This window comes from Physcomitrium patens, chromosome 7, assembly GCF_059467195.1.
Source record: "Physcomitrium patens ecotype Gransden chromosome 7, ASM5946719v1, whole genome shotgun sequence".
Classification (NCBI taxonomy): Eukaryota; Viridiplantae; Streptophyta; class Bryopsida; order Funariales; family Funariaceae; genus Physcomitrium; species Physcomitrium patens.
The window spans coordinates 914,537-941,556 of record NC_143416.1 but is presented as its reverse complement, the minus strand read 5'-3'; the positions used below and the strand labels follow the sequence as shown (position 1 = coordinate 941,556).

Genomic DNA, 27,020 nt, shown 5'->3' with positions numbered 1-27,020 from the left:
GACATTTCAAATACAACGTCATGCCTTTTGGACTTGAAAATGCACCAGCAGCATTCCAACATTTAATGAATGATGTCTTTCGGGGGCTTTTAGATGATGTTGTTGTCTGGTACCTAGTCGACATCTTAATCCACTCTAAGAATACAAAAGAACATGAACTTCATGTTAGTCATGCATTACAAAAACTAAGAGATGCGGGACTCTATGCTAAGATAGAAAAGTATATATTTCATACTACTCAAGTCGACTTTTTAGGATATATCATTTCAAATGATGGACTTATGATAGATCTTAAGAAAGTTCAAGCTATTATAGATTGAAAGATCTCAAAAATGATAATAGATGTCTAATGCTTTTTGGGATTTACCAACTACTATTGGATCTTCATCAAAGACTTCTTTCAAGTTGTAGCTCCACTTACACATTTGACTTGTAAAGACAAACTTCAATGGAATTAAGAAGCAAAAGTAGCATTTGAAGCTTTACAGACAACCTTTGTTTTTGCACCAATCTTACATCACGTTGATTTTTCTAAGCCATTTTTTATGGAAACAAAGACATCAGACTTTGCTTTGGATGCAGTATTATCTCAAATGGGAACAGATAATAAACTTCACCTAGTAGCTTTTCATTCTAAAAAATTTTTAGCAGACGAGATCAACTACAAGATCATCAACAAAGAACTTTTTGTAATCATGGATTCATTTCAAGAATGGCGCCATTATCTAGAAGGTATTCTTAGTCCAGTCATTGTATATATAGATCACAAGAACCTTGAATATTTTATATTAGCACGTATTTTGAATGGTCGTCAAGCCCTTTGAAATATGTCTTGTCAAGATTCAAATTCAAGATCACTTATCAATCGAAAAAACAACAAGATTTGTCAAATGCACTCTTTGGATGATCTTATCTTGCATCAAAGGAAGGAGATGTTGCTTTTGATCAACAATGGATAATTTTCTTAAAGCAAGAGTATCTCCATCTTCGAGTAATGAAATCAACTCTAACTATTGATTCAACTTTCATTAAGCAAGTTCAATCAAGTATATCTTTTGACCTTCTTATTCGTAATATTAAAGAAAATCCTTCAAAGTCTCATAATACTTCCAAATTTGAATTCAAGAATAATCTATTATATTTCGAGGGACACGTATATGTTCTAGAAGGTGAAGCTCAATTACGTGTTCTTCAAGCTTGTCATGACTTTTCAACCGGAGAACATTTTGGATACAATAAAACTTTGGAACTAGTATCCAAAGATTTTTGGTGGTCCCAAATGTAGAAGGTAGTCAAAGATTTTGTACAATCTTGTGATGTTTGCTCAAGATCAAAAATTCCTTGTCATCGATCTTATGGACTTTGTCAGCCATTACCTATTCCAGAACAACCATGGTTTTTTGTTTCTATGGATTTTATTATGGATCTTCCAATCTCAAGTTTGTGTAATTCTATATTTGTGATAGTAGATTGTTTTACCAAAATGGCACATTTTGTATCATGATCAAAATCTATCTTAGGTGAAGAAACTGCCAAGCTTTTCTTTGACAATATCTATCGATATCATGGATTATCAAAAGATATTATATCAGATAGGGGGACTCAATTTGTACCAAGATATTAGAGAATATTTTTTAAGATTCTAAAAGAGGACATAAAGCTTTCTTCCACCTTTCATCCTCAAACTGATGGACAAACAAAGCACGTAAATAAAGTTTTGGAACAATAGTTAAGGTGTACCAACAATTATCAACTAGACTATTGGACAACCCTTTTACCATTGGCAGAGTTTGCTTATAATAATACAATGCATTCTTCTATGCAACAAACACCTTTCTTTGTTAATTATGGTTATCATCCATGACTCAATACTTTTGATTTTTTAAAAGTTGATAATCTTGTGACGTGTCACGAACATTCTCATATAAGCTATTAATTATATATACAAATAGGTAGAAGTAAGTAAAAATAGGTAAAAGTAAGTTAATTCTATAGTATTTAATATGAAAGCTTCTTAGAAGCTTCATAGACGTTGCTTTGACTTCATAGGTGTCTTTAATTGACTTTTTGGATTAGAAACATGGTCAACAAGTTGGCCATATGCCACACATGTTGTTAGCTTGAAGATCAAGCTAACTATGTGGCCCACACGTAGAAAAACTTGCCTTGTAAGTCAAGGCATGTATCCTACAAAGTCAACACATATTGGAGATCCTATAGAACATCGCCACGTAGCCCCTAGTTAGATAGTATATATAGAGACAAGAGCGAAGCCTTCTTCACTCTTGTCAATTCCTTTCTTGCTTTCAGTCTAGTTTCAAGGGTCTCTAGTTTTCTTGTCTTTTAGCAATAGCCATTCTAGTTTCTCTTTCAATATACATACATATTTATTTATATTTTGTTAACTTTCTTTGAGTAAAGGCTCACTTGTCTGAATTGATTTTTCATCGATTTCTTGTCCTTGACACAATGAAAGATTTGGCAAATCATTTGTCAAAGCTACATGCAATAATGAAGGTACAATTAAAAGAAGCTCAAGAATGACAAAAGATCAACGCAGATATCTATCGGAAAGAACAACCACAATTCAACGTAGGTGACAAGGTATAGTTACTTTGTTGTAATATTAAGACTACTTGTCCTTATGATAAGTTAAACTACCATAGGCTTGGAGCTTTTCGTATTTGTGGACAAATCAATTCAGTTGCTTATCGATTACATCTATCGAAGTCAATGAAGATCCATCATGTATTCCACATGTCTCTTCTTAAACCTTACAAGATTGTGAATATACCAAGAAGAAGACAAGTCCCACCTCTTCGTATAGAAGAGGACAATTATGAAAAATTTGAAGTAGAAGAAGTTCTAGACTCAAGGCAACGCCAAAATAAGTTAGAATATCTTATCCATTGGTGTGTATATGACAATAGTGAACGCACATGGGAACCAACAAAGAATCTTACAAATGCAGCAAAGGCAATGGAGGTTTTTCATCGACAACATCCATCAAAACTAAGATGAAGAATAGTAAGTCTTTGCCAGAAAAGAAATAAGGTCCACCGAAGATTACATTCTACCTTCTATCTTTGTTTGTAGTTTTTATGTATTTGTAACACTAAAGAGATGGAGAATCAACAACCACTGGATTCGACTCAAGAGCCTTTGTTCACTGACCTACTAGACGAGATATTACGATTATCATAACCTTCAAGATGATACAATCAAGATGAAGATCCTCAAGAATGACATGTTTTTTCTTAAATAGATAGTAAGATACAACGCGTTTGGTATCACGACCTTAGAAGGGACTCTCGATGTTTGGTGATTTTACCAGAGATAGGAACAACTCCTAACGGTGTTCCAAATATTTTATTTGAAGGAAGTTATGAAGGCCTCAACAATGATCAAATAATTGGGTTGTCTTCTCGTCCTGGTATGGGACACTATCGATGGTTGAGAGGCCCTATAAATCATCTTCAAAGAGAACAAAGATCAGAATATGTGGCAAATACAATTTGCCCCATCTTAGACTTCCTCGACATATGATCACCGATCCTCGTGGAACTCGTCCCGAGAAGGGGGGATTATATCATGGACATATATTTATTGTAGTTGTTACTTAGGTGATATGAATAGATAGAAGTAGATAAAAATAGATTAATTTCATAATATCTTTTAGAGAAGCTTCTTAGAAGCTTTACAAATGCTACTTTGACTTTACATGTGTTTATACTTGATTGGTAGGTTAGAAATTTGGTCAACAAGTTAACCATGTACCACACATGTTGATAGCTTGCAGAATAAGCTAACTATGTGGTGTCCACATAGAAAACTTGCCTTGCAAGTTAAAATACATGTTATGCAAAGTCAACACATTTTTGGAGGTCCTATAGAATGTCACCACGTAGCTCCTAGGTAGATAGTATATATAGAGGCAAGAGTAAAGCCTTCTTCACTCTTGTCAACTCCTTTCTTACTTCTAATCTAGTTTCAAGGATCTCTAGTTTTCTTGTCTTTTGGCAATAGCGATTCCAATTTCTTTCTTAATATACATATTTAATTATTTCTATTTTTTCATCTTTCTTTGAAAAAAGTCTCACTTGTTTATTTATTTTTATCAAGTTTTTGTTGTTGACACCATTATACAATGTGAGAACTTACACAAAATATCATCCATTATCAAGAAACAATTTAGAAATACCATCGAGAGTAGAACAAAGATATTTTGCATTAATAAAAGAAGATTAATTGTAACCAAGTATAGATAAGATATTTGTATTATTGACGCATAGAGATAGATAGTTGGAACTATGTTTGAGAAGTTTCTAAAATTGAGAGTAGATTGGTAGTCTATGTGAAATCTATTATAGAATATTTTATAAAGGAATTAAGGCAGTTATTTAGGTAGGATCCACCATTATGAACATTCTAAAAAACTCTAAGATAGTTGAACAAAGTATAAATAGGATTGGCCAAGGCCATTTGGATATCCAATTAGGTATGGCTTCAATTTCTTTCTATTAGTAAAGTTTGATTTTACACTTTTTTGTTTAATTTTGTTCTATCTTCTTTTGCTCTATTTTGCCTTTTATGTTCCATTTTATTTAGTTCTGTTTAGTTTTGTTTTGATCTATGTTATTCTATATTGTAATGGAATTCATATTGCTTAGATTGGAAGGATTTTAGAACTTAGAGCTAATCTAGTCTTGTTTTAATTATATTGTATCTTTTATATATTGAGTCTAAAATTCTTAAAGCTTTAGTTGGATTGTTACACTCAACTATGTGATGAATTACAATATCCTTGATTAATATTATAATAATGGACATTACTTTATATTTATCTATTTCTTCTACAACTTGGTCTTCTCATTGTTTTTGATTGATGGTGATGACCTCTCCTAACATGGACTTTGTTTGGAACAATTGCCAAAGTCCTTTACATTGCATCATTGTTTGGATTTGTATCTTTCATATTACAAAGTTGGAAGAGCCTTCTAACTTGGTAGACTTTGACATGATAAAGTTATACATATATAATATTTATAAAATAAAAAATTATATATTTTTAAAATCTAAATATAATTAAATATATCCAAATACCATAAATCAAATTAAATAATTTTTATTCTATTTTTAATATATATATATATATATATATATTATTTAGATAAATTTTATTTTTAACATTAAAAAATTTCTAATATAAATTATATTATATAAATTGAAGACTTTTATACATATTAATTATAGATATACATTAATAAGATAAAATATATTCTAGATTTTATTATAGCATGTTATAAAAATATATCTTTTCTAATTTTTCTTTACCAAAAATAATTGTAATATGATAATAATTATATTTATTTATTCAAAAAATTCCTTGATTCTTGAAAATATGATATATTTTGATAATATATATTATAATTATTTTCATAATATATATTATAATTATTTTCATAATATATATATATATATATATATATGTATATATGATTTATTTTATTTTAAAACTAATCTTTTTATCTTTTTATAAAACAATTCTTTACAAAAGGGGGCTCATGTAACCTCACAACGATGCCTCTAGTCTTATCTTGATTTTAGAATTAGAAACTGTAAAAAACTTTCCTACTGAACTAGATATATATATATTCCTACCAACAAAATCAATTGCTAATACAATCATTCTTTTCTTACTAATCAACAGTAACTTTCTTATAAAAAAAAACTATTAGTATCTTTCTGGTCCAACATCTAAAAATAAAGCTTGTTTCCAAACATACAAAGGATATTTTTAGGTGCTAAGCAAGAATGCTACGTCAGATCCCTCATTCACTCGCAGTTCAAGGCGAATCAAAAAGCCAGAATGAAGCTAAAGTCATGGCATAAAGTAAAAGCTGGAGATGACGACAGAGTTCACCGCATCTGATGAATAGGAAATGGAAACCACTGCGACTCCTCGAGGCAGAGCCTCCGCGCATTCTTCTAATCGGCCTTCGTTAGTTCTCCGTGGCCATCGTGCCCACGGATTGTCGCAATTGTATTCGCAATCAGTCCAATCCCCTCATCTCACCGATCCCACTACTTACTTCTTCTCGCACTGATTTTACACTCTTGTGCATTCTGGTTTTACCTCAATCTGTGTTATCGTTGAAGCTCGTGAGGTTTGGGTTGAAGCCTGCGTGCGGTGTAGTACGTCTCGTTGATTAATTTCTGGAGTTTTTGGAGTTGGGTTTCCTGTTTAGAGCGACATGGGTGGGAAATTCTGATGTTGGTTGATAAGATGGAGTATCAGGGGCAGCAAGGGGGTGGAGAAGTCCGGTTCAACACCTCCCACGAATTGCTCCCCAGCACTGCCGTGGCGAATGATAAGATGCTGCAGCACTACCAACAGCAGTTTGGGCAGCAGCAGTTCGATGCCAGGAGCGATGTCAGACTCCCGAATCAAAAGTTTCAGTCAAATCCGAGCTCGTGTGGGGGCGTGGGCAGTGGGGATGGTATGCTGAAGGCTCCAGCGAGGGCACCCGCGGATCCCTCCTATCCGACTGCAGCCCTATATCCAATAATCGCTTTTCTTTGAAATTTGCATTCGGAAGTTAGTGTTGGTGATGTCCTAATTTGCGCGGGGTTTTAGCCGCCATATGTGCTCTATTTACGTGTTTGCGAAACCTTGGGATAGCGGAAGCAGATCCTGGGTCATTTAAGATTCTCGTGGTCAACGAGAAACTAAGTCTCTAGAATTCTGGAAGATTTGTTTTGTGGATGCCAGTAGAGTTTTTTGAACTTTTGTTGCTGGATGGGTACAGGCTGCGCAGCAACATCTTCCAATTCCGTCGTTTGTGGAGAGAGCATTTCCTCAAGAAGAAAGAGGAATTGTCGAAGCTGCAACTGTAGCTGCAGTGGAGCAGACCATGAAGTAGTACGTCCACGATTTGATGCGGGTGATGGAGTCAATGACTGGGCGCATTGGTCAGCTGGAGTCTTCGACTTGGCGTTTGGAGCAGAAGGTATTGGAATTAAAAGGCGGATCTGAAAAGAGTCGAGAGATTTCAGGGGACAAGATTCTGTTCGTCGAGACTATGCTCTCTGAGGTGTATTTAGAATAACACTTTGCAAATTTTCAATTCAGATTGTACAGCCCAAATAGCTCGAAGGAGAACAATTGGGATCATTAGTGCTTACTCTCGAGTGTGGGTGGTCATTTTTCGTAGGTACAACGTGGTGTGCAGGGTCTTCGCAATAAACAGGAGGTTATGGAAGCTCCATCTAATATAGAATAGCGTCAATTTGGCGGGGAGGGGATTTCTTTGTCTTCAGGCCACAGCCATATGCCTTTACAGCCACCACCGGCACAGTCTCCGAGAGCATCACAGCTACCTGAGACGCCATCCTATCAAATGGGTCAACTCTCTCATCCGCCACACCACTCTCACCACCTACCGGGCCATCCTCCACCCCCATACATGGTGCCAGCACAGATGATAGGTCTTCCTTCTTCACCACCACCACCTCCTCCTGCTGTTGAGCCTCATTACTAGACTTCTCAACAGCGTCCCCCTTCCCCTCAGCAATCCTACTACGGTTCATTCCCTCATCCTCCTGCTGAGCTTCCATCATATGGTGCAACGATACCAGGTCCATTCAAGGGACAATCTGGGGGCTTTGGTCAGGAGGTTCCACCACCACCTTATGGTAGCCAGTCGCACCAGTCGCCTCTGGGTGTACCTGATGGGTCACAAATGTATAATGATCAGTCGGCTGTTATGCCTCCTTTACAATTTCAAGGTCGCCCTGGAGTTCTCGCTTATGAGCAGTTGATGGGGCCATCGCCTGGCTACTCCAATCTGGAGTATGGAATTGGACAGCAAACCCCGTCAGCTCCAAGCAGCGGAGCGGGAGGCTATCGTAGGTTGCCTACTGCTCAGCCTGTAAACCATGCCATGCAACAGCGAGAAAGCGGGAAGGAGCGCCAACGCCCTCTGGTGCTACTCCTGTGCCCACGAACCGGATGTCCATTGATGAAGTTATTGACAGGGCTGCATTGATGGGATTCTCTAAGGACCAAGTGTGGGCTGTTGCGCGGGAATTCTCAGAGAATTCTCAGGCTGTAGATTTCAACATTGTGCTCGACAAGTTGGTGAATGGGGAAAGCTGCAGCGCAGCCTCCCAAAGGTTGGTTTCAAAGGGGTTGAAATTCGGAGCCGCTCTTCGGACACTGCTCGTTTGTTTCCAATTAGTTCATTGTAAGGACAACTAGTGGACCAGTTGCAGTGGGCTTGTAGCATGAGACCTCGGTTTTGTTGTGGCTATTTAAGTTTATATTTGGTGTATATGTGTACATACGTAAGAGATACTAGATGCTCCTGTCTTACATGCCTTGGTTAAACCATTCTTCGCCTGGTTGATTGGTTGCTTTTCCAAGCTATCGTACATAGTTCTCTGAAAACTGCTGGTTCTCATTTTGTTTTTCACACCAAGGAAATCCTGCAGCTTCTAGTCTTTTGATTGGATCGTATTAGTAGCCATCAAGGAAACCATATGCCTTGCATCAATTCTGTGAATCAGAAATATTCTTCATGGACATTGTTCTTGACTCACTGGATTTTCTTATTCATGTTTTTGAGGATTGAGTCATGGCCTGGGTTGTAAAAATGTCATCGTCAATGGCCAGGTTAACCACATCTGTCGAGAAGTTTGTAGTTGTAAAGATGCCATTGCGTGTTGTATTGTATCCTGATTTATTGGTACTCATGCATCTAGCTTTTCATACATTTATGATTTTGTCCAATATTGTGCGCTGCTCATGATCAAGAGTGCCTGAAATTTTGGTGTCTGGAAGAGTTTCATTCAGCAGATCCATTGCCTCTCATTCGGTCTCCGATCCAACAAAAAATGAATCAAAATTCCGTTAGTCGTGTTAGGACCCTGACAGCCCCATAAACGATTTATTCTTCTGATTCGGCACTTTATCCGGTCTTTCCACACTTGCATGTGCATTGTGCACCTTCGCCATGTGTAACCATGAGGACAGATGGCAGGTATCGAAGCATTTAGCTGGAAAGTTTATGTACTTATCCCACATAGTACTCATCTGCTCGTCTGCTTATATTCAAACCCTGGGAATGTGCACTTCCTCAGGGGAGGAAACTGAATTTCTCTGATTCCTGCGACACTCGTGGATACTCCGACTTTGATCAATCTTGACGCATTTGATTTGCTTGCTTTGTGCGTTCAGAATTGACTGAGTCAAGGTGATTTCACAGACAGAAATTAGAGCTCACAAGTCGTGTCTATATTGGAACTTAGTCGTCACGTATTTCGTCCCGCGCCGTGAAACAAAGAACATCTTTGGTTAATCTCGTCACTACATGCGTTGCAACTGTTGCCATCGTGTTAATGCTCTCTGAAATTTTGGAGGACCGTCCAGAGTATTCATTGCACCCACAAACGTATTTCATATGCAAGTTCCCATTACAAGATACCTTTAGCTCATAACTTGGCATTGTTGTACGTACAGTCTGGGTTTCCCAGTTGAGATATAGGAGAGTTCAATTTTAGCTTGATTCTGCCCTGTTTGTTTGCTCAGCAATCCAGATTTGAGGTCAGATTGACAGGTTGGAGAGGCAACAGCTATCTGTGAGGGTTCCTGTATGTCTCTTCCAACCATTCTGATCACAGGGTCCGCTATCGACAGCGTTGCTTTGGCCAGGAAGACCTCATCTAGCGTACTGAGGGGCGACTTCAGTTACCCGTGCGGTCAGTTTTTGTTCCGAAATAGAGCTGGCTTCGGCCTTGATCGCTGCATCTCTGCGCATGTGATAAATTGTAGTCAAGCTCCTGGTATCACAAATAAAGAGAACGATTGCGTTAGGGCAGCAGCGCAGAATTCGACACAACCCTCAGGTTTGGGCTCGAAGCTAACTCAGCCGACGTGGGTTTCCGTAGAACTATCGACATTCTTGGTTATTTACAACATGATTGCTTTGATAACTGAGCAGAAGGAGGCTTGAACGGCCCAATGGCAAAAGACAGAAAAGTCCCAGAAGTGAGGCGACGTGATTGGGAGGATCCTATGACAGTGGAGTGGAACAAGCGCAATGCTCACGTACCTCTGCATTGTCACACAACCATCGTAGGTAATGTGCACCGAAAAACTCTCATCTTAAAATTTTGGATGGCTATAGCAATGTGCAAGTTGGATCTGCGGGTGAATAAATGTCGGCTAGACACGTTTTCTGTGATTCTGCTCTGAGATCTGCAAAGGTGATTTGGGCAGGTGCTTTGAAATTCTGGCAGCAGCGCAGCCACACAGACTTCAGAGCTGCGGAGGAGGCTGTTTGGGAGGAGGAGGCCGTGGAAGCAGCTTTGCAAAGCGCTGATTCATGGATTCAAGGATTGGAGTATGTGTGCTCATTGGCGGGGCTTTGGAAATTTCATCTCGCATGTTGCCCTGAAGAAGTTCCAGAGCAGTTTTCTTCTGTAGGGTTTGATGACAGCAGCTGGGGCTCGCTACCAGGTGTGAAGATTGGTTATGTAAAACTGTTTGTACTTGTTAACTGTGTTTCTGAGGATTTAGTTTAGATTGATTAATCTCAGCGAGTCACTCTCAATTGGCTTAAAATGAGATTGATGTCACCATTCTGTGCAAAGATCGACAGAAATGGAAATAGAATTCATGAATTTATTGCATATGCCTCACATTCTTCATCGTCAATTGTTTGTGCAGTTCCATCGAACTGGCAGGTGCATGGTCACGATCGCCCTATTTATACTAATATCGTGTACCCTTTTCCCATAAACCCTCCCTTTGTACCCTCTGAGAATCCTACTGGCTGCTACCGGACATCTTTCCGGGTTCCTTCAGATTGGACTGGTAAGGTCTCTAATCTTGATCCTTGACAGCAGTGCTTCTTAATCTACAGTGCTCTACTTACCACGTTGCATATCTCGTGGTTGTTGATTATCAAATGGTTTCATATGGGAGGAAGTTGCATAGTATTGCTTTTTGAGTTATTACAGACGTATCAGGAAGATTGGATTCCTAAGAATACGTATCGATTTGCAGGCCGGAGATTGTTTTTGAATTTTGAAGCTGTTGACTCTGCTTTCTATGTATGGGTCAATGGCGCAAAAATCGGCTACAGGTGAGTCATGAATTACACTACATTGGACCTTGTATTTTTTGAGGTTATTTATCAGCATTTCTAAACTACCGACCCCCAAGCATCCACATTCATGCAATAATGAAATAAGAGAGCTCTGTTTTTTTGACATTTTCAGACCTACTTTGTTTATCTATAGCTTTTGTTCTTCCACTGAAATACTTCTGTGAGTTCTCCAGTCAGGACAGCCGACTGCCATCCGACTGGGACATTACCGACTGCTGCCACTTTGGTGAGGAGAACGTACTCGCAGTGCAGGTTATGAGGTGGAGTGACGGGTCGTACTTGGAGGACCAAGACCACTGGTGGCTCTCCGGAATCCACCGGAATGTATTGATATACTCAAAGCCGCAGGTGTGAGTCAGTTTATGTAACATTTCAGTGGAAAAGTTGAGACCACCATGGTCGTCACATGGGAAGCATAAATTATCTGAGTACGTATAGGAGCGGATTTGAATTTCAGCATAACATGAACGAACAAGCTGAATAAGGTGATTCTTCTTGTCATGGGTTGCAGGTTATGCTAGCAGATTATTTCGTAAAAACAGATGTTGAAAATGACTTTCTGTCAGCAACTGTCAAGGTTAGTACAAAAATGATTCGCCATCCATCTCCAAATGTTGTAGTTTTCAATCAATATCACCGTATGCTTTGTTTCATGGATGCTTGTATGTTGGAAAACTTTCTCTAAAAGCTGAAAAGACTGCTACAGGTCGAGGTTACTGTGGAAGGACCTAGGGAAATGATAGCAAATAGCAAGTTATGCCATTATACCACCGAGGCTGTTCTTTTCGAAGAATTTGATTTTCAAGGGGATTTTAAAATGCCGTCAGAGGCAGCTCACCTGCAGCCTCAAGGGCTGGATTCTGCGATGATTGGCTGTCATGCGCACACCATCCTTACAGCTAAATTACAAGGCCCAAAGCTCTGGTCTGCTGAGCATGTAACGTTCTCAATCACCTGATTGCTTTATCCTAGTTCCCTGGTACTAGATTATTATGACGATTTATTACTTCGTTTCAATCTAAACCTGCTTGTCACTTCTTTCAAGTTCACATGCTTCTACACTCACTGTTAGTTTTCATTCATGCTGAATTTATGCATAGCAAGCCAGAAAAGCTTTGTGATTGATTGTGATTGTTAGACTGCTATTGACTCTTGTCGGCAGGTTTGTCTGTAACTTGTTACCATTGTGCAACCTCTCTCAGCTTCGACTTACACTCATTTGTACTCTATCTTTCTTGGGGTTACTCAAAAGGTAGTAAGCGGACATTTTGTGATGAATTGAAGCATGTGTATTAACTCCCTCGTTGCTCGTTCTTGACAGCCAAACCTCTACACACTTGTTGTACTGCTTAAGGATCCATCTGGTGCAGTCATAGACTGTGAAGCGTGTAGAGTGGGTGTTCGAAAAATTTCTACACGGCCCAAGGAGCTGCTTGTCAATGGAGAGCCAGTGGTTATCCGTGGTGTCAATCGCCATGAGCACCATCCTCGTCTTGGGAAAACAAACATTGAAGCGTGTATGATTAAGGTCTGTACCCTCAAAGCTAGACCGTGTGACACTGTACTTTTTCATATCTATCTCAATAGATTTTTCCGGCTCTGATACAATCTATGAACTTTACTGTGCAGGATATCACGTTAATGAAGCAGCACAATATAAATGCAGTGCGAAACAGCCATTATCCCATGCACTCTCGCTGGTACGAGTTGTGTGATCTCTTCGGGCTTTATATGGTAGACGAAGCCAATTTGGAAACCCATGGGTTTGATCCTGAGCCTTGGGCGTGGCCGGAGCGCCAACTGACCTTTGATCCCAAATGGGCAAATGCATTTCTTCAGCGGATGATCAACATGGTCGAGCGGGACAAAAACCATGCCAGTATCATATTCTGGTCTCTTGGCAATGAAGCTGGGTATGGACCTAATCACCAGGCTATGGCAGGTAAGAACGAACCTAGTCTACTTTTGTTGATCCACTGATGCATTCTTGGCGATGTTGATTGTTATCGATGCTACGATGAAGATATTTGCTAACTGGGGTGTTCAATGCTTGTATATTACTGTTAGGTATGCCTCAAGAATTGCGTAGGAGAATTCTATCAACAGAAAATGTTTTGAAGTGTTCCAGCATTTTCGAAATATCGTCCTTTTAATTCATAATTGATGAGTGATATCTATTGGTCAGGGTGGACAAGAGGCAGGGACTCAACTCGGCTCTTGCATTATGAGGGTGGTGGGTCTCGTACAACATCAACAGACGTGGTCTGCCCTATGTACACCAGAGTTTGGGATATCATAAAAATTGCAGAAGACCCCAGTGAATCACGTCCAGTTATACTCTGCGAGTAAGATTTTTTTAATTTTTTTAATTTTTTTAATTTTTTTAAATAAATAAATAAATATTTATTTATTTATTTATTTTACGTACATGATTTTTGACTCGACCAATGAACTACTCTTGGAAAATATGCTTTTCTCAACATTGTAAAGCTGCGAGTGTCTGAGACCAATTCCTAGAAGACACTGTTTCAGTTAGAGATAGAAGAGGGTGTTAGGACTTAATTTAAACCGCACATTCTGATTGTTGCCATGGTTGGTACCTACAGGTATTCTCATGCCATGGGTAACAGCAATGGAAATATTCAGGCTTATTGGGACGCTATTGATGGGATACACGGTTTACAGGGAGGATTCATCTGGGACTGGGCTGATCAGGTGCGGTTTTGAACAAATCTCATCATCATCATCAATATTGTCTTAGTATAGCATAACCGATACATCTGACGTCTAGTTACTTGAGTTTCTAAGTAGGTCTTCTCTGCTTACCATTGAGCTGGCTTCTGTCTGTAGTACTGCGTGTGAGTGTGTTGTGATTTTTCCTGATATTTTTGCTATGGTACTCAGGGACTTTTAAAAGAAGGAAAAGATGGAGTGAAGTACTGGGCGTATGGAGGGGACTTTGGAGACGTTCCACATGATTTAAATTTCTGTCTGAATGGACTGATTTGGCCCAACCGTCGTCCCCATCCTGCTCTCGAAGGTATTCCAGAAGGCTCTAATCCACCCAATGGGCTTGGTTTTCAACAGAGAAACTGTAACTCCACGAGATTATGGAGATAATCAAGGTTTTCCTAAATTGTTTTTTTCGTACGTCATTTTCTTTTCTGCTCGGTAACATTTTTTTTCTTTTTTCTTTTTCCTTTTTGCAGAAGTTAAACATGCATATCAGCCAATTGGAATATTTTTGAAAGATGGCACTATCGAGGTAAACTTGACATTAAGACACTGTCCTCTCTTACATGTTTTCAAATGCAGTCGTGGAGCGTGTGATGGCCCCCATCCCCTATCTTTCTTTTCTGAGTATTGTTGTCTGAATCTAGGACTATGACCACGTACAATTAACTCAATTAGTATTCATCGATCCTAAACGTCCGTTATGGACCTTGCTGACTGATCGCTTTGTTTTTATCCTTTATGACGTATCGTCAAGGCAAAAGATTACCTCTTTCGCCGTTCGTAAGGGAGGTCTCTTTGTGCTTTTAGATGGCAAAAATGCTCGATACTTCTGCTTTTGCAGCAACTACTATTTTCTCTAACTAATTATTACTTGGCTCAACTTTGGTGCAGATATGGAACAAACATTTCTTTACACCTCTTGACTACGTGAAATTCTCGTGGTCCCTCTCCGCCGATGGTTCAGTGTTGGAGTCGGGGACCTTGGATTTGCCTGCAATTGAGCCAACCAAAAAGCACTACTTAAAGTTGAACTCTGGACCATGGGCTTCACGGTGGAAAGAAGCAGAAGCCAACGAAATATTTCTGGATATTACTGCCTACCTTTCTGCGCCTACAAGGTGGGCTGATGCAGGACATGTATTGGCTTCCGAGCAAATGGAGTTACCAGTTTCCAAGCATGCACAACGACAGGTATTCATTTTCTTTTTAGTACTTTTATGGCATACAAGGGTTAATTTGTGTAAATGTGTAACCTCGATCCAGGTCAAATGACAACTAAAATAATTACAAAATAATAAGAATTGATATTTGAGTGTCTTAGTCTCCTCGCATATGGCGCCCATGCAATCAGGGAAAGTTCCTATTCTACAGTTCTTGTGAAATGTGATTTGGCGTAGGGAGCCAACATGAAAGATTTTTATCAGCGCTATGTCATTATTCATTCCACAAACTAGTGGTTTAGTGTGTTCAATGTGATCTACCGCAAGTAATACTAGTACTTATATCTCGGTTACATTTTTTTCCGTCAATTATCCTTTGGTTTTACAATTGCAGATTTACATTCTGTTTTTTGCTTGGAACGTGCAACAGGTTCTTAGCGCGTCGAGTAAGCCAGCTCTGTCAGTAGAGGAAGCAGAATGGGTGCTTAAGGTAAAACCAGCTGGAGGTGAAGATTGGGAAATACAGTTTGATAAGAAGAAAGGTCTTCTGAGCTCTTGGAAGGCAAGTATTATACAAGCCTACTTCAATTTCCGTTATGTGGGTAAGAATGAGGGCCATTTACCAGTATCGTAATGAACTTGAAGTGTTGACGCCTGACATTCTGGGGTATTGTCTACAGGTGAACGGCACTTGTGTTCTCTCGAATGGTCCACTCCCTTGCTTTTGGAGGGCACCAACGGACAATGATAAGGGAGGCTCAGTGTTGAGCTATGTATCACAATGGAAGGCTAACGGGCTGGACACGTTGACATGCACAGGCTGCGAAAGATTCCGGGTGGAGAAACTCTCTGATAGTACTCTCCTGCTGAAGGCAGTCATTTTCATGGAACCTAAATCAGAGGAGCCCCCTCCTCCACAAGTTTCTGAGTCTCAAACTGGAGATGTTGACAAGGACACTGAAAAATCAATCAAGGCCCAATTTGCTGAGATGAATGAAGAAAGGGCTCGAAGGGATAGCTCGCTTGGCTTTAAAATCAAGGTGCAGTACATAGTTTTCGGTGATGGCAACATAGTCACGAGCTACGATGTTGAGCCTCCTTCCCGGATTCCAACCTTGCCAAGGGTTGGAGTCCAATTCAACATTGACAAAGAATGTAGTGAAGTGGAATGGTATGGGCGCGGTCCATTCGAGTGCTACCCCGATAGAAAATCAGCAGCACGAGTTGGCACTTACAGCAAAGAGGTGAAGGATCTCCACGTTCCGTATATTGTGCCGGGTGAGAATGGAGGGCGTGCTGATGTTCGCTGGGTGGCCTTCACGAGCAAGACGAAAGGTGTTGGGCTTCTTGCAATCAGCGGTGAAGACAGTCCACCAATGCAGATGAGTGCTAGCTTCTACACAAGCCAAGAGCTTGACCGAGCTACACATGAGGAGGAGCTCCAACAAGGGGATAAAATTGAGGTATGCATTTTATTTATTTGTTTGTTTGTTTGTTTTCTCTCGAGTGCACTTTTGATCTCTGTCTATCGTCCATTACTATTCAAATTCGCGAACATCCTGTATGCTTGAAACTATGCTTTAATCAAGCTTCTCCGTAGTCTGCTTCCGTTGTCCTACGAACTTCTCGACTACTTTCGTAATATGTAAAGAATGTCTTAATAACTTTTCTAACCTGTTTTGCAGGTTCATCTGGATCACAAGCACATGGGCATCGGCGGTGACGACAGCTGGACACCATGTGTGCACCCCCAGTACCTTTTGCCTCCAGAATTATACCATTTCTCTATCCGTTTCTGCCCTCTCATAGGTCCAACTTCTCCACTCGAAATCTCTAGAAACCAGCTTGAGAATGTATCATAAGTGCAATTATATCGCAGCCCCCACTCCTCGATATCTGATAGATTGTTGTAATTCGAATCTTCCTCAAAGGAGGACTGGGTTCTGTTCGAAGATTCCGTGGAGGATTTCATTATCAAGCTTGATTCACGAAGTTAATGCTAGTTAGTGTCTCATGCCTTCCTTCTGCCTCTAATGCTTCTCACAATCCACTTTTCCAAGCTGCTTATTTCTACTGCAGTAACCTCTTCGTCCATAATATGCACTGAGTTCTTACTGAACAGACCTCGACGTCACCGTTCCATTTCAGTCACACCACCTTTTTGGAGCTTCACAAGGTGTACATTCTTTCAGTAATAGTGAAAATTTCGAGATGTTGATGAACTCCACTGTTGTAAAGAGAAACGCTAATGGAATGTGAAATGCTTTTCTGAGTCTCGATTCTCCAGGCCGAGTTCTTGCAATGATGGAAGTGGTTACATTGATCTCTGTTACGCTGACTATCAGCCAACTGTCCATCAACTGTTTTACTACTTACGTATTAGTGTCTGTATCGACATACAGACAGATAGACAGGTGGATCGGTAGTTGTTGAGCGCGCACACAAGTTACTGTAAAGCTCGCTAAACTAAAGTAGAATGTGACACCTTGATACGTTTGAATGCGAAGGCTATAGATCTTCACTCACCAGCTCCAATACCCATACTTTTCAGTCAAGGCGTATACCAAGCTTGTGAAACATACAATCGCATCCACGATGACCCCTCCCAGTGACGCCGTCTACCGCTCGTGGAGCCCCCGATCAATGGCTTTTCAATCCCCTGATCTATGCACTCACCTTCACAAATGCCACGCTGCAAAGTTACGCGGTAAGCTCCGATCGTGGAGATAGCATCGTCTGTACGCTCACTGTGTGCTTTATCCCTGCTCTTCACATCTCATTGAGACTCCTCAGTGGGATCGCTAGTACCCGAGAATATCAGAGCCGTGTCCTCGTTGCGGACAACTGGGTATTAGCGCTTTGGTGTTAGCTCAGTTAGTCAAAGATGTGTGCGTTGAATTCCACAATGTCTCCACTGTAAATTCGCAGATCTTGTCAGCTGTTTCACTCATTCTGGTTATGCCGAAGGAGTTTCGCCTCGGCTGGGTCGGAGAAATTCCAGGACCCAGGTGCTCAGTGCGAGTGTTGGATGGCATATCCAGGCGGGGGTTTCTACAGTTCTGCGCCTTGTGTGCGACATGTTGGCGAAACGTGAGCAAGATGGTGATGGAATAGTGTCGGTAAGTATCCCAAGTTTTCCAGCTGAGGTTTCTGTGCTTCCCTGGATCGTGATTTGCTACAGGATAATCCTAGTTGAGACAACTTGATTTTCAGTTGGCTGTGTTCAATCTACTTTGATGTAGGAGCAAAATCGATGTTACGAAGCTTCTCATAAGAAACTGTGGAGGTTGAAGGTCTTCGAGCGTTACCTCATTTAATGCCTCTGTTTACGGCCCTGGCTGCCCTGTTTGTGAATCAATTAATCCTACTCGAGCAGCACTCTTTGATTGTATTTCCGCCATTTCAGCAATTGCAAAGACGGGGAGGAAGCGAGGACTTGGCATAGAAACGGATTGGTTGGTCGAGTAGCGATTGTTTAATCTAAAAACAGTTAACTATGGAGCCCAAATCAATCCATGTATGTTAGCATAATCTGCATTGCAAGAGTTGTTGCACCAGTGGCGTGGAAATGCTCGAGCTTGAAGAGCTGGGCTTCATGTGGATCCAGCAAAGGAATTCTAAACGTAGCCGAATTAGTTTCAGTGTGGTTTCAGTTTTGCACAGGGAACGGGAAGAAATTTAGGTCGACCCAACCTAGATCCTGTGCTTACCACGATCAACCGGCAGGTTGATGATCTGTCTCGGCTATTTCCTTGGCTTTGACTGTACGTAGAAACATTTTGAATCAGTCATTTGGGGCATTTGGATCGGCTGAATTTACACTCGCTGCCGGTTATCTCCTTTGCTTGGTTTTAAAACGAGTGCGATGGGGAACAATGATGCCGTTTTGAGAATAAGGGTTCTTAGGGTTGAACTGTAATTGTAAATTGGCAGGTCGAATGTTTCTGAGCAAGCTGAAATAAGCAATGGTGAGGAGATCATAGAGAGAGGGCGGATGTGGAGGCGAACGTTTGGGGTCATTGTCAAAAGAGATGCGATAGCCCTACCATTCCTTATGAAGCTCAAGGGTAAAAGCTGCTACATATAATTTCTGCTCTTGTCTGGGCATAATAGGACGATCGATCAGTACATAAACATGAAGCGCCAGAAACTATTCTCTTCTGCCGAAGTTTTCTCAAGTTCAAAGAACAAGATCTTGTGTTTTACCTGAAACTATACTAGACTTGCCTTTACTGGTATCAATTACAACACGGAGTACGTGGTTCTCACAAAAAAAATACTGCAATTGTAAGAGCTCTTGATGACCCAACTGTCACCATTGACGAAGTGACTCTAGCGGTCTCGCTTTCTAACCTAACCTAACCCTAGGCCAATGTTAACCTAACTCTCAACCAGAGTTTCTTCACGGATCGATAGGGTACTAACAGCTTTGCTTCTCTTCAGTAATGTTTTGTATTGTTCATTTCTTATCATGAAATAGTCGTCAATATGTGTAGTTAGTAATCTTAAGAGGAGACGGGGAATTTTCGCAACTAGGACTGTACTCTGGAGCTCTTTTGAATGCAACACCTACTCAGCTGCCAACATCTTCGACGTCTCATTGCACCCTCAAATGAGCATGACGAGGTCCGTGGAGGTGCTCTCCCCTAACTTCCCAGTTGTACTTCTCCAGTTGCAATCCGTCATGTCATACCAGATCCATATTTGGCTGCGTGCGTCTTGACCCTGCTTTTAGATCCAGGGACTCCTTGTGCACATCCCACAAGGATATGGATCGGGATTTAAATGGGATGAGTAAAGCTACATAGTTACAAACTATCAACGGTTGATTACCTTCTCCTACATCCGTTGGCCTTGAAACTGCTGTAAATAAGCTCTGAATTCTATCTTTCTTCAGTTAGGGCAAAATTGTATGTTGCTTATTTCTTTAGGTCTTGCCAATTTTAATGCCCTTGAGGTTTAGTGGCTTTCTCTGGTGGTGGTGTTCAGGCAGGTTAAATACCAGAAGGTATTCGTGATAAAGCTAGTTAGCTCGGAACAAGACAAAAACTTCGCAATAATGGATGTGCGTTTCCTCTCTTAAATTTTCTGGAATGATCGTACTAAAATTCTTAGTATGCGTACTACATATATTTTGGAATTTATAGGAAATTTATGTTTTGTCTGCCATTGATGTCGCTAGGTTGTGTGGATGCTTTAATGGAGCTTTCTCCGTCCTGTTATAATTTGGTCCAATCTGCTGAGATGAGAGTTGGGCAGAGATGTGTCGCATACCATGTGGTCGACTACACTCTGAAAGCTGGCGTTATGAGTGGACTGGACCGCGACATTTACATTGACTGGTGTAGTTATCGAGGGTGGCAATCCAAACATTGCCAAAAAGAAATTGATCATGCAAATTATTTTCCAAGGACTTCAAACAGTTGTTTTCTGTGAGATTTTTTACTCATGATTTGTGAGACTGCGTGTGATCATGCAGTGGAGGTGTTTTCCCTTGAACTCGAAAGGAATCATCATCAGCATTAACACCGCAATCTTCACGCACACATAGGTGTCACTTGTTTCTTCTTTGTGAAAGAACCCATTTTGCTTCATTGTTTAATGCTGTTATCTGACCACCTACGAGAGAGTGAGGATGCTAACAGTGAGCGTTTCCCTCCTTTCTTTTATTCCATGGAATTGTATGGGCTTATCAACAGGAATTGGATTTCTGCCATTCCATTCGCGGTAGTCACCAAACTCGTCCTACACCTGCAGGGCTCATATAAGAACGCTCCAAAGCTGTGCGACTTTTTCCACGTTTTCCAGTTCGTTTCTAAGAAACCACCCACCATAGACAACAGATCTTACCTCCCAGGTCACGCAACCAGATCATGCACCTGAGAGGTCATGCACAGCAGTGGCTCTAGCGTTGACAGTGGCAAGCTCCTGGACCGGTCCATTTCCTCCAGTTGGGTTTGTTGCAACAATCCACGAAGAATAGGATAACGCATTACTGGTTTTACTGTTCTTGCAGGTTCTAAGCACAATCTAGAGACATCAACAAAACCAGGAGAGGATATAACAACTGGAGTGGACTATCTTAGAGTATTCAAGCTTTGCTTTTCGACGTGCTGCTTCGTCTTCATCGTCTTCATGGTCATCGTCTCCATTGTAGGATCAGATTCCTTCAGCGACGCTGGCTGGGTTTCCCAGTTAGATTCGGCTGGTTCTGATGTTGTTGGATGTGTGAGATTCGGGACATGGGTTCCACGTTTCGATGGGCCGAGGTGGGCTCATCACCCCTCTTGCGAAAGTCCAAGTAGCCCACTTGTCTCATGTTCAAAGCTTTCACTTGTTGAGCCTTTCTCTGCTTTTCTTTCCTTACACTCATACATGTATTGTATTATATTATTTATATGTATATATACATACACATACAATAGCTCCTGGTCTTTCTTATCAGTAGCTGGACTTTGGACCTTAACTTGGAGCGGTTGTCGCACTGGCGGCCACTTGATGATAGCCTCCAAAAGAAGAAAATAAAAGCCCGTTTTTGGTGTTTCCAGCATGTGCTAGGCTTTGACCTGATCATAACCCAATTGCTCACAATGTACAAATATACATGTATACATATCAAATAATACTTGTTTGGTTGCCATTGTTGAGTCTGAATGCATTGATGGCGAATAGTAGCTTTTGTTCATTTTTTCTGTTTTTTACTTTGTTTTTAGATGTGTGTGTGAGTATAGATATATATATATATATATATATTCATAAGAGTGTGCTTGTGGAAATTTGCGACATCTCGGTCAGTCAGAAAAGAGAAGTGACTTTCTTTGTGCACATTTGCAGGCAGTAGAAGTTCACCTGGCCACGAATGAACGACAACCAAATTTCATTCATTCTCCCATAATTCATTCAAAACGGGGATGAGTTCGTTTGTTCAGAGATATCTAGCTTTCTGAGCCAGGTGAGGATCCTTTTTCATTTCTTTTTCTTCATTTATTAATTTGGAACTTTAGCTTTTTAACTATTTCAACGCAAATTTGTTCTATAATTTTAACCTTTTAATTTTTAATTTTAATTTTGACAAAGCCACCTTGATGGTGCATAGAAAGGTTTAAAACAAAAAATAATAATAATAATAATAATCACTCTAGGGAATTGTTTATTTTTCTTCATAATAACTAGATATAATGTTAGTTTTCCACTTTCTAAACCCTCCCCCCTTCCCCCTTCTCCCTCCTCCTTCTACACCTTTTCATTTCAAAAGAAATTTAATTTTTTTCTTTATCTTTCTCTTTCTTTCTTTTTCTTTTACTATAATCCACGGTATCATTCCGTCCATTATTGAGGTCATATTCAGTCCACTACATACCATCCACCTTTGCCCTTTCCCACGCCCAATTATGCCAGTCAAAAACCAACCATTGAACCGAACCAAAAACACCAAGTAACACTAAATAAATAAACCAAAAACAATTATCTTAAACTAATCAATCACCCAACCTTTCGCTTTTTCTTTTTTTTTCTTTTTTTTCCTCCTTTTCTGGACAGCCTCCAAACCCCCCATTCGTGGACGGGGCAGTTTCCGTGAGACTTACACAGCACGCACATGGTTAGTGAGCCCGTGGCCCTTTAAAAGGATGAATGTATGTTGGATAAATGTGTGGATATGGGTTTCATCCAAAGGGACAAAGGCAAGGCAAGGCACGGGTACTGAAAGAGAGTATGGAAAGCAGTGCCCCCCCCCTTTTGATTATTACCATGCAAAGTCATGACCTCCCCTCGTACTGCCCCACTTCCGTTCATCCACTCAAATGTACGTCGTTCGTTAGTTCGCAATTCCGTTCGTTCGTCCCGTCTGTACATCCGATAGATTTCATCCCTGACGTGGGTCTGTCACTTACGGCTTGCGTACTTCGTTCCCAATACAATATTTGTTTATTATTTAATATTATTTATTTGACTGTGTGCACAAACTGTATGACTTCAAATGCTACCCACTTCTGTTACCTTTTCATGGGTCCCTTGCTGTTACTTTAAATTGGCTTTAACACTGTAATAGCTCTATTTGTTTGAAAAATGGGTGTGCATAAGAATGTGAAAAATAAATGAAAGTATAGAATTGTGAATCTTAGTGAAGAAAATGGTTTTGCATACATGGCCTTCAGTATATCTTTACTTGTGCCACTTCCATAGCTAGATGCTTATTGTTCTAGCTTGTAATAACTATCTACACAAGCCAGTAAAAGAAATCTTCTTTACAAAATTACACAAAATGTCTATCTATTTTGGTGTTATATTTATTAAAACAACTTTACAATATTTTCTGACCTATTTTCTGTAGAAACCATTATAAATAATGAAGATTGAATAAATAATCATAAACAGTTTTCAAAAGAAAGAACAAATTAAATTCTCTTGTAGAATTTTTTTATCCAATATTTTCATTTGATAATAAGTAAAAAAAAAAGTAAAAAAAAAAGTACTTTTGTTGAGAATGTTTGGAGAGACACAAGAGTAGTTGGAAGTAATGTGCACACACACAAACACAGACACATACAAGAGAAGTGTATAGAAGGAGAGAGAGCTTCTTATTTGAGTATTAATGTGGTTGTTTCTTGTATACAAAGAAAAGAGGAGAAGATAAAAAAAAAAAAAAAAAAAAAAAAAAAAAATACACTACATTCCAAACACTTTAGCTATAATATTTACTATAAACTACAATAAATATTATGGAGAGTGCCAACTACATTTAATATTCTCAACACTCCTCCTTGTTCATCATAATATTTATATAACATAAAATTTGCATAGAATTATGATCTATATTTTTTTTGTAATCTTGCAAATTCAACAACTATTCCTTCATTAAAACTTGATCTAAGAAAACCTTATTGTATTCAAGAGCAAAACCATAGATGAAGAAAAAAAATATAATATTTTTTTTTTAATTATTTAAAGAATTTATTAACTTTTTTGCTTAAGAAAAGCAAATGGCCACATGTCAATGCCATAAGTAAGTTGGCGATGTTTGCACAAAGCAAGAGCTTTGGTAAAGAGATAAATAAGGTTATTTGCAGATTCAATTTTTTTGATCTTGAGTGCTTAATTAGTAACCAAGTCATGGGTATAGCTAAAATACTTTGAATCAATATACTTTATCACATCGCCTTTAATGAAACCAACTTGCATTTGTACAATACAAGTGCTATTGTCTTTATATAAGATAGTTGAAGAATTATCATATGAAAGTCTATAGATTGTTTGAATGAATTTATCAATTAATTGCAACTAAATATATTTCTAAGATGCTCCATGTAAGGCAATAATTTTTGCAAAGTTAAATGAAGTTGCAGTTATATTTTGTTTCACTAATTTTTATAATATTGCAGCTCCATGTTTTGAGATTATATAGCCTGTTTGAGATTTAGTTGTTGCAATATAAAATTTATATCTTCTATCACAATATCCAATAAATTTTGGATCTACAAATTGTATATAGTATAATTCTAAGTCTTCAATGCTTTTTAAATAATGTAATAAATGTTGAATGTCATTCCAATGTTGTAATATTGGACATGCTTTCTATCTTGTAAGAATAATAATTACAAATATAATATTTGGTCTTGTAGATGTGGGTAAATATAAAAGTGCTCCAATAGTTGCAAAGTATAGATATTGATCTCTCAATATTTCTTTCTCCTCTTCTTTGCATGGACAATATGGACTATTACCATCATAACCATGTTCAACCATTGATATTGATATTGATATTGAATAAGTGTCGATCATATTAAATTTCTATAAGATTTATCTAATATATTTTAGTTGATAGAAAAAAATGCTAGCATCTAAGAGATGTATAATTTAAAGACTAATATAGAAATTTATTTTTTCTAACATTTTCATTTCAAACTCTCAAATAAGTAGGTTAATAGCTGCAACGCATGCAAATCTAATTTCCACTAGATTAAGATCATCAACATATAGAACAATGATTACAAAATCATTTTTTTCTTTTTTGATAAACAAACAAAGAATCAATGGATCAATTGTAAATTTATTTGTAATTAAATAAACTTGAAGTTCTTGATACCACATGTGTTTCGATTATTTTAAATCATAGAAGGCCTTGTATAATTTAATACCATGATATTGTCATAGAACAAGTCTATTTGGAATTTATGTTTCCAAACCACGTGGAACTTTCATATAAATATCTTCATCAAGAGAACCATACATATACATAGTTATTACATCCATGAAATATATCTTAAGAGTAGTATGAATTGCCATTTTAATAATATATCAAAATATAATTGAATCCATGACTAAAAACTATGTAAATTCAGAATCAATACCAAATTGTTAGATAAATCCTTAGACAACAAGAGAAGCTTTACAGCAAATTATTTTTCTCTTAGCATCTTCTTTGCATACTAATACCATCTTATATCTCACATAGTGAGATATAAGAATATCTATACTTGGGTCAAAGACTTTCCTCTTAAACAAAGATGCATATTCCTCGTAGATATTAGATTTTTATTTTAACCAATCAAAGCGATCCATCACTTCTTTAATAATTGAGGTTCAAAATCATCTTTCGTGCAAAAAAGAGCTTCTATGATTATTCATGCAAATGATTCATTTATTGTAATAGATGGTCTATTCTAAATATTATTTGTAACATAATATAGAATAGATAATTTTGTACTCAACTTGGTTTTATTCATTCTAATTTCAAGATTTTCTATTGCATGAAGTAAATATATAATTTGCATGGATATATCATCATTAATTGATGGTTCCATAGATTTAATAGGAACTTCTATAAAAACAATACTAGAAAAAATAAATGTTATAGCCTTCTTCTTACATGGTTTCTTATTTGGTCCACAAGTCTTTTTAGTTTTTGATATTATAACATAAAATATATTAATTAGTAGTATTGGAATCTGAGTATATGTACTTTGAGCCTCATTAATGGAAAATTTTGTAATTTGAGGTACATCATTAAAGCCATCAGATATCTTATTTGCTATCCATTTTAGATACAAAATCTTTACAATTTCAATTTCAACCAAAGATGTCTTAAGATCGAGATTCATTATAAATGTTTTAGATGCTTTAAATACAAATATTCTATTTCTTTGTTGATTAGATATTCTTCTTGGAAGAGATGGAAATACATTCTCTTCAAAACGGAAATTTTATAAATGTGCACATAATAATGTGTCAATTGATGAATTAAGAATATGAATAATACTTGGTGCATCAAAACCAACATATATACTCTCTTGTCAATGAACTCCAATAGTACATCATTGAAGTTTTGATACTAAAACTCAAGCATGGCAATCAAACACCTATAGATAAAATACATTAAAAATATAACCCAAAATAAATTCTTGTGGTGTAATAATTTTAAGAAAAAAATAATGGAAGCATATTAATATTGCAACATGCAAAACTACATGATCCCATATAGATGCAGGTAAATTTGTCTAAAGAAGGAGTGGCCAAGTAATAAGTTGTATATGTTTTATAAATGAATTTGGAAGTTCATTTTGATCATGTTTATGTAAAATACAATATGTCAATTTAATCTTTGTTGCAATACAATAATCTTCAAAAGACTTTCATGCAAATTCTTTTGCATTATTCATATGTAGTGTTTTGATAGAATAATCAAGAAAATATACTTGGAAATAAATGAACATAGATATAAGATTGACAAATACCATATTTCAGATAGATAATATATCATGGACATACATATTTACCCTGATAATTATTTAGATAATAAAAATAGGTAGAAGTAAGTCAAATTAGATAAATATGATAATATCTTGTAGAAAGCCTCCTAGAAGCTTCATAAACATTGCTTTGCCTTTATACATGTCTATAGGTGATTGGTAGGTTGAAAAATTGGCCAACAAGGAGGCCACGTGTCCACATGTTG

General features: G+C 38.3%; 4 protein-coding genes across 16 annotated transcripts; all 4 read left to right on the top strand.

The window, feature by feature from the left end:
- The first annotated feature begins 5,971 nt into the window (after nucleotides 1–5,971).
- Nucleotides 5,972–8,584, top strand: LOC112284788 (uncharacterized). Its single transcript, XM_024525022.3, has 3 exons — nucleotides 5,972–6,500; nucleotides 6,810–7,010; nucleotides 7,215–8,584. The coding sequence occupies exons 1-3, from the start codon at nucleotides 6,272–6,274 to the stop codon at nucleotides 7,244–7,246; spliced, it is 462 nt and encodes a 153-aa protein (XP_024380790.1). The 5' UTR covers nucleotides 5,972–6,271; the 3' UTR covers nucleotides 7,247–8,584.
- Nucleotides 8,585–9,112: 528 nt separating this feature from the next.
- On the top strand, nucleotides 9,113–17,342 carry LOC112284787 (uncharacterized). 2 transcript variants are annotated; one of them, XM_024525021.3, is made up of 19 exons: nucleotides 9,113–9,254; nucleotides 9,698–9,906; nucleotides 10,002–10,139; nucleotides 10,280–10,519; nucleotides 10,730–10,876; nucleotides 11,069–11,147; nucleotides 11,345–11,519; nucleotides 11,683–11,748; nucleotides 11,878–12,108; nucleotides 12,493–12,699; nucleotides 12,801–13,113; nucleotides 13,357–13,516; nucleotides 13,778–13,886; nucleotides 14,076–14,211; nucleotides 14,381–14,436; nucleotides 14,799–15,098; nucleotides 15,498–15,629; nucleotides 15,748–16,530; nucleotides 16,753–17,342. In XM_024525021.3, the coding sequence occupies exons 3-19, from the start codon at nucleotides 10,022–10,024 to the stop codon at nucleotides 16,927–16,929; spliced, it is 3,429 nt and encodes a 1,142-aa protein (XP_024380789.1). In that variant the 5' UTR covers nucleotides 9,113–9,254; nucleotides 9,698–9,906; nucleotides 10,002–10,021; the 3' UTR covers nucleotides 16,930–17,342. The 2 variants fall into 2 exon arrangements, with proteins under 2 accessions (XP_024380789.1, XP_024380788.1); XM_024525020.3 differs by having other exon boundaries at nucleotides 9,115–9,254; nucleotides 9,590–9,906.
- Nucleotides 17,343–17,402: 60 nt separating this feature from the next.
- Nucleotides 17,403–21,617, top strand: LOC141044441 (uncharacterized). Of its 9 annotated transcripts, none has more exons than XR_016504025.1 (5): nucleotides 17,530–17,774; nucleotides 17,996–18,186; nucleotides 19,001–19,134; nucleotides 19,604–19,703; nucleotides 20,057–21,406. XR_016504025.1 is itself a non-coding variant. In XM_090251636.1 (3 exons), exons 1-3 carry the CDS (start codon nucleotides 17,663–17,665, stop codon nucleotides 19,013–19,015), a joined length of 318 nt encoding a protein of 105 aa, XP_090107762.1. In that variant the 5' UTR covers nucleotides 17,403–17,662; the 3' UTR covers nucleotides 19,016–20,453. The 9 variants fall into 9 exon arrangements, 2 of the variants coding, with proteins under 2 accessions (XP_090107762.1, XP_073391605.1); XR_016504027.1 differs by having other exon boundaries at nucleotides 19,604–19,693; nucleotides 20,057–20,181; XR_016504024.1 differs by adding an exon at nucleotides 18,310–18,793 and having other exon boundaries at nucleotides 17,548–17,774; nucleotides 19,001–19,693; nucleotides 20,057–21,617.
- On the top strand, nucleotides 20,854–22,038 carry LOC112284789 (uncharacterized). 4 transcript variants are annotated; one of them, XM_073535500.2, is made up of 4 exons: nucleotides 20,854–20,987; nucleotides 21,084–21,336; nucleotides 21,513–21,659; nucleotides 21,902–22,029. In XM_073535500.2, the coding sequence occupies exons 1-4, from the start codon at nucleotides 20,957–20,959 to the stop codon at nucleotides 21,906–21,908; spliced, it is 438 nt and encodes a 145-aa protein (XP_073391601.1). In that variant the 5' UTR covers nucleotides 20,854–20,956; the 3' UTR covers nucleotides 21,909–22,029. The 4 variants fall into 4 exon arrangements, with proteins under 4 accessions (XP_073391601.1, XP_073391602.1, XP_090107761.1 ...); XM_073535501.2 differs by lacking the exon at nucleotides 21,513–21,659 and having other exon boundaries at nucleotides 21,902–22,038; XM_090251635.1 differs by lacking the exon at nucleotides 21,902–22,029 and having other exon boundaries at nucleotides 21,516–21,707.
- Nucleotides 22,039–27,020: the final 4,982 nt, after the last annotated feature.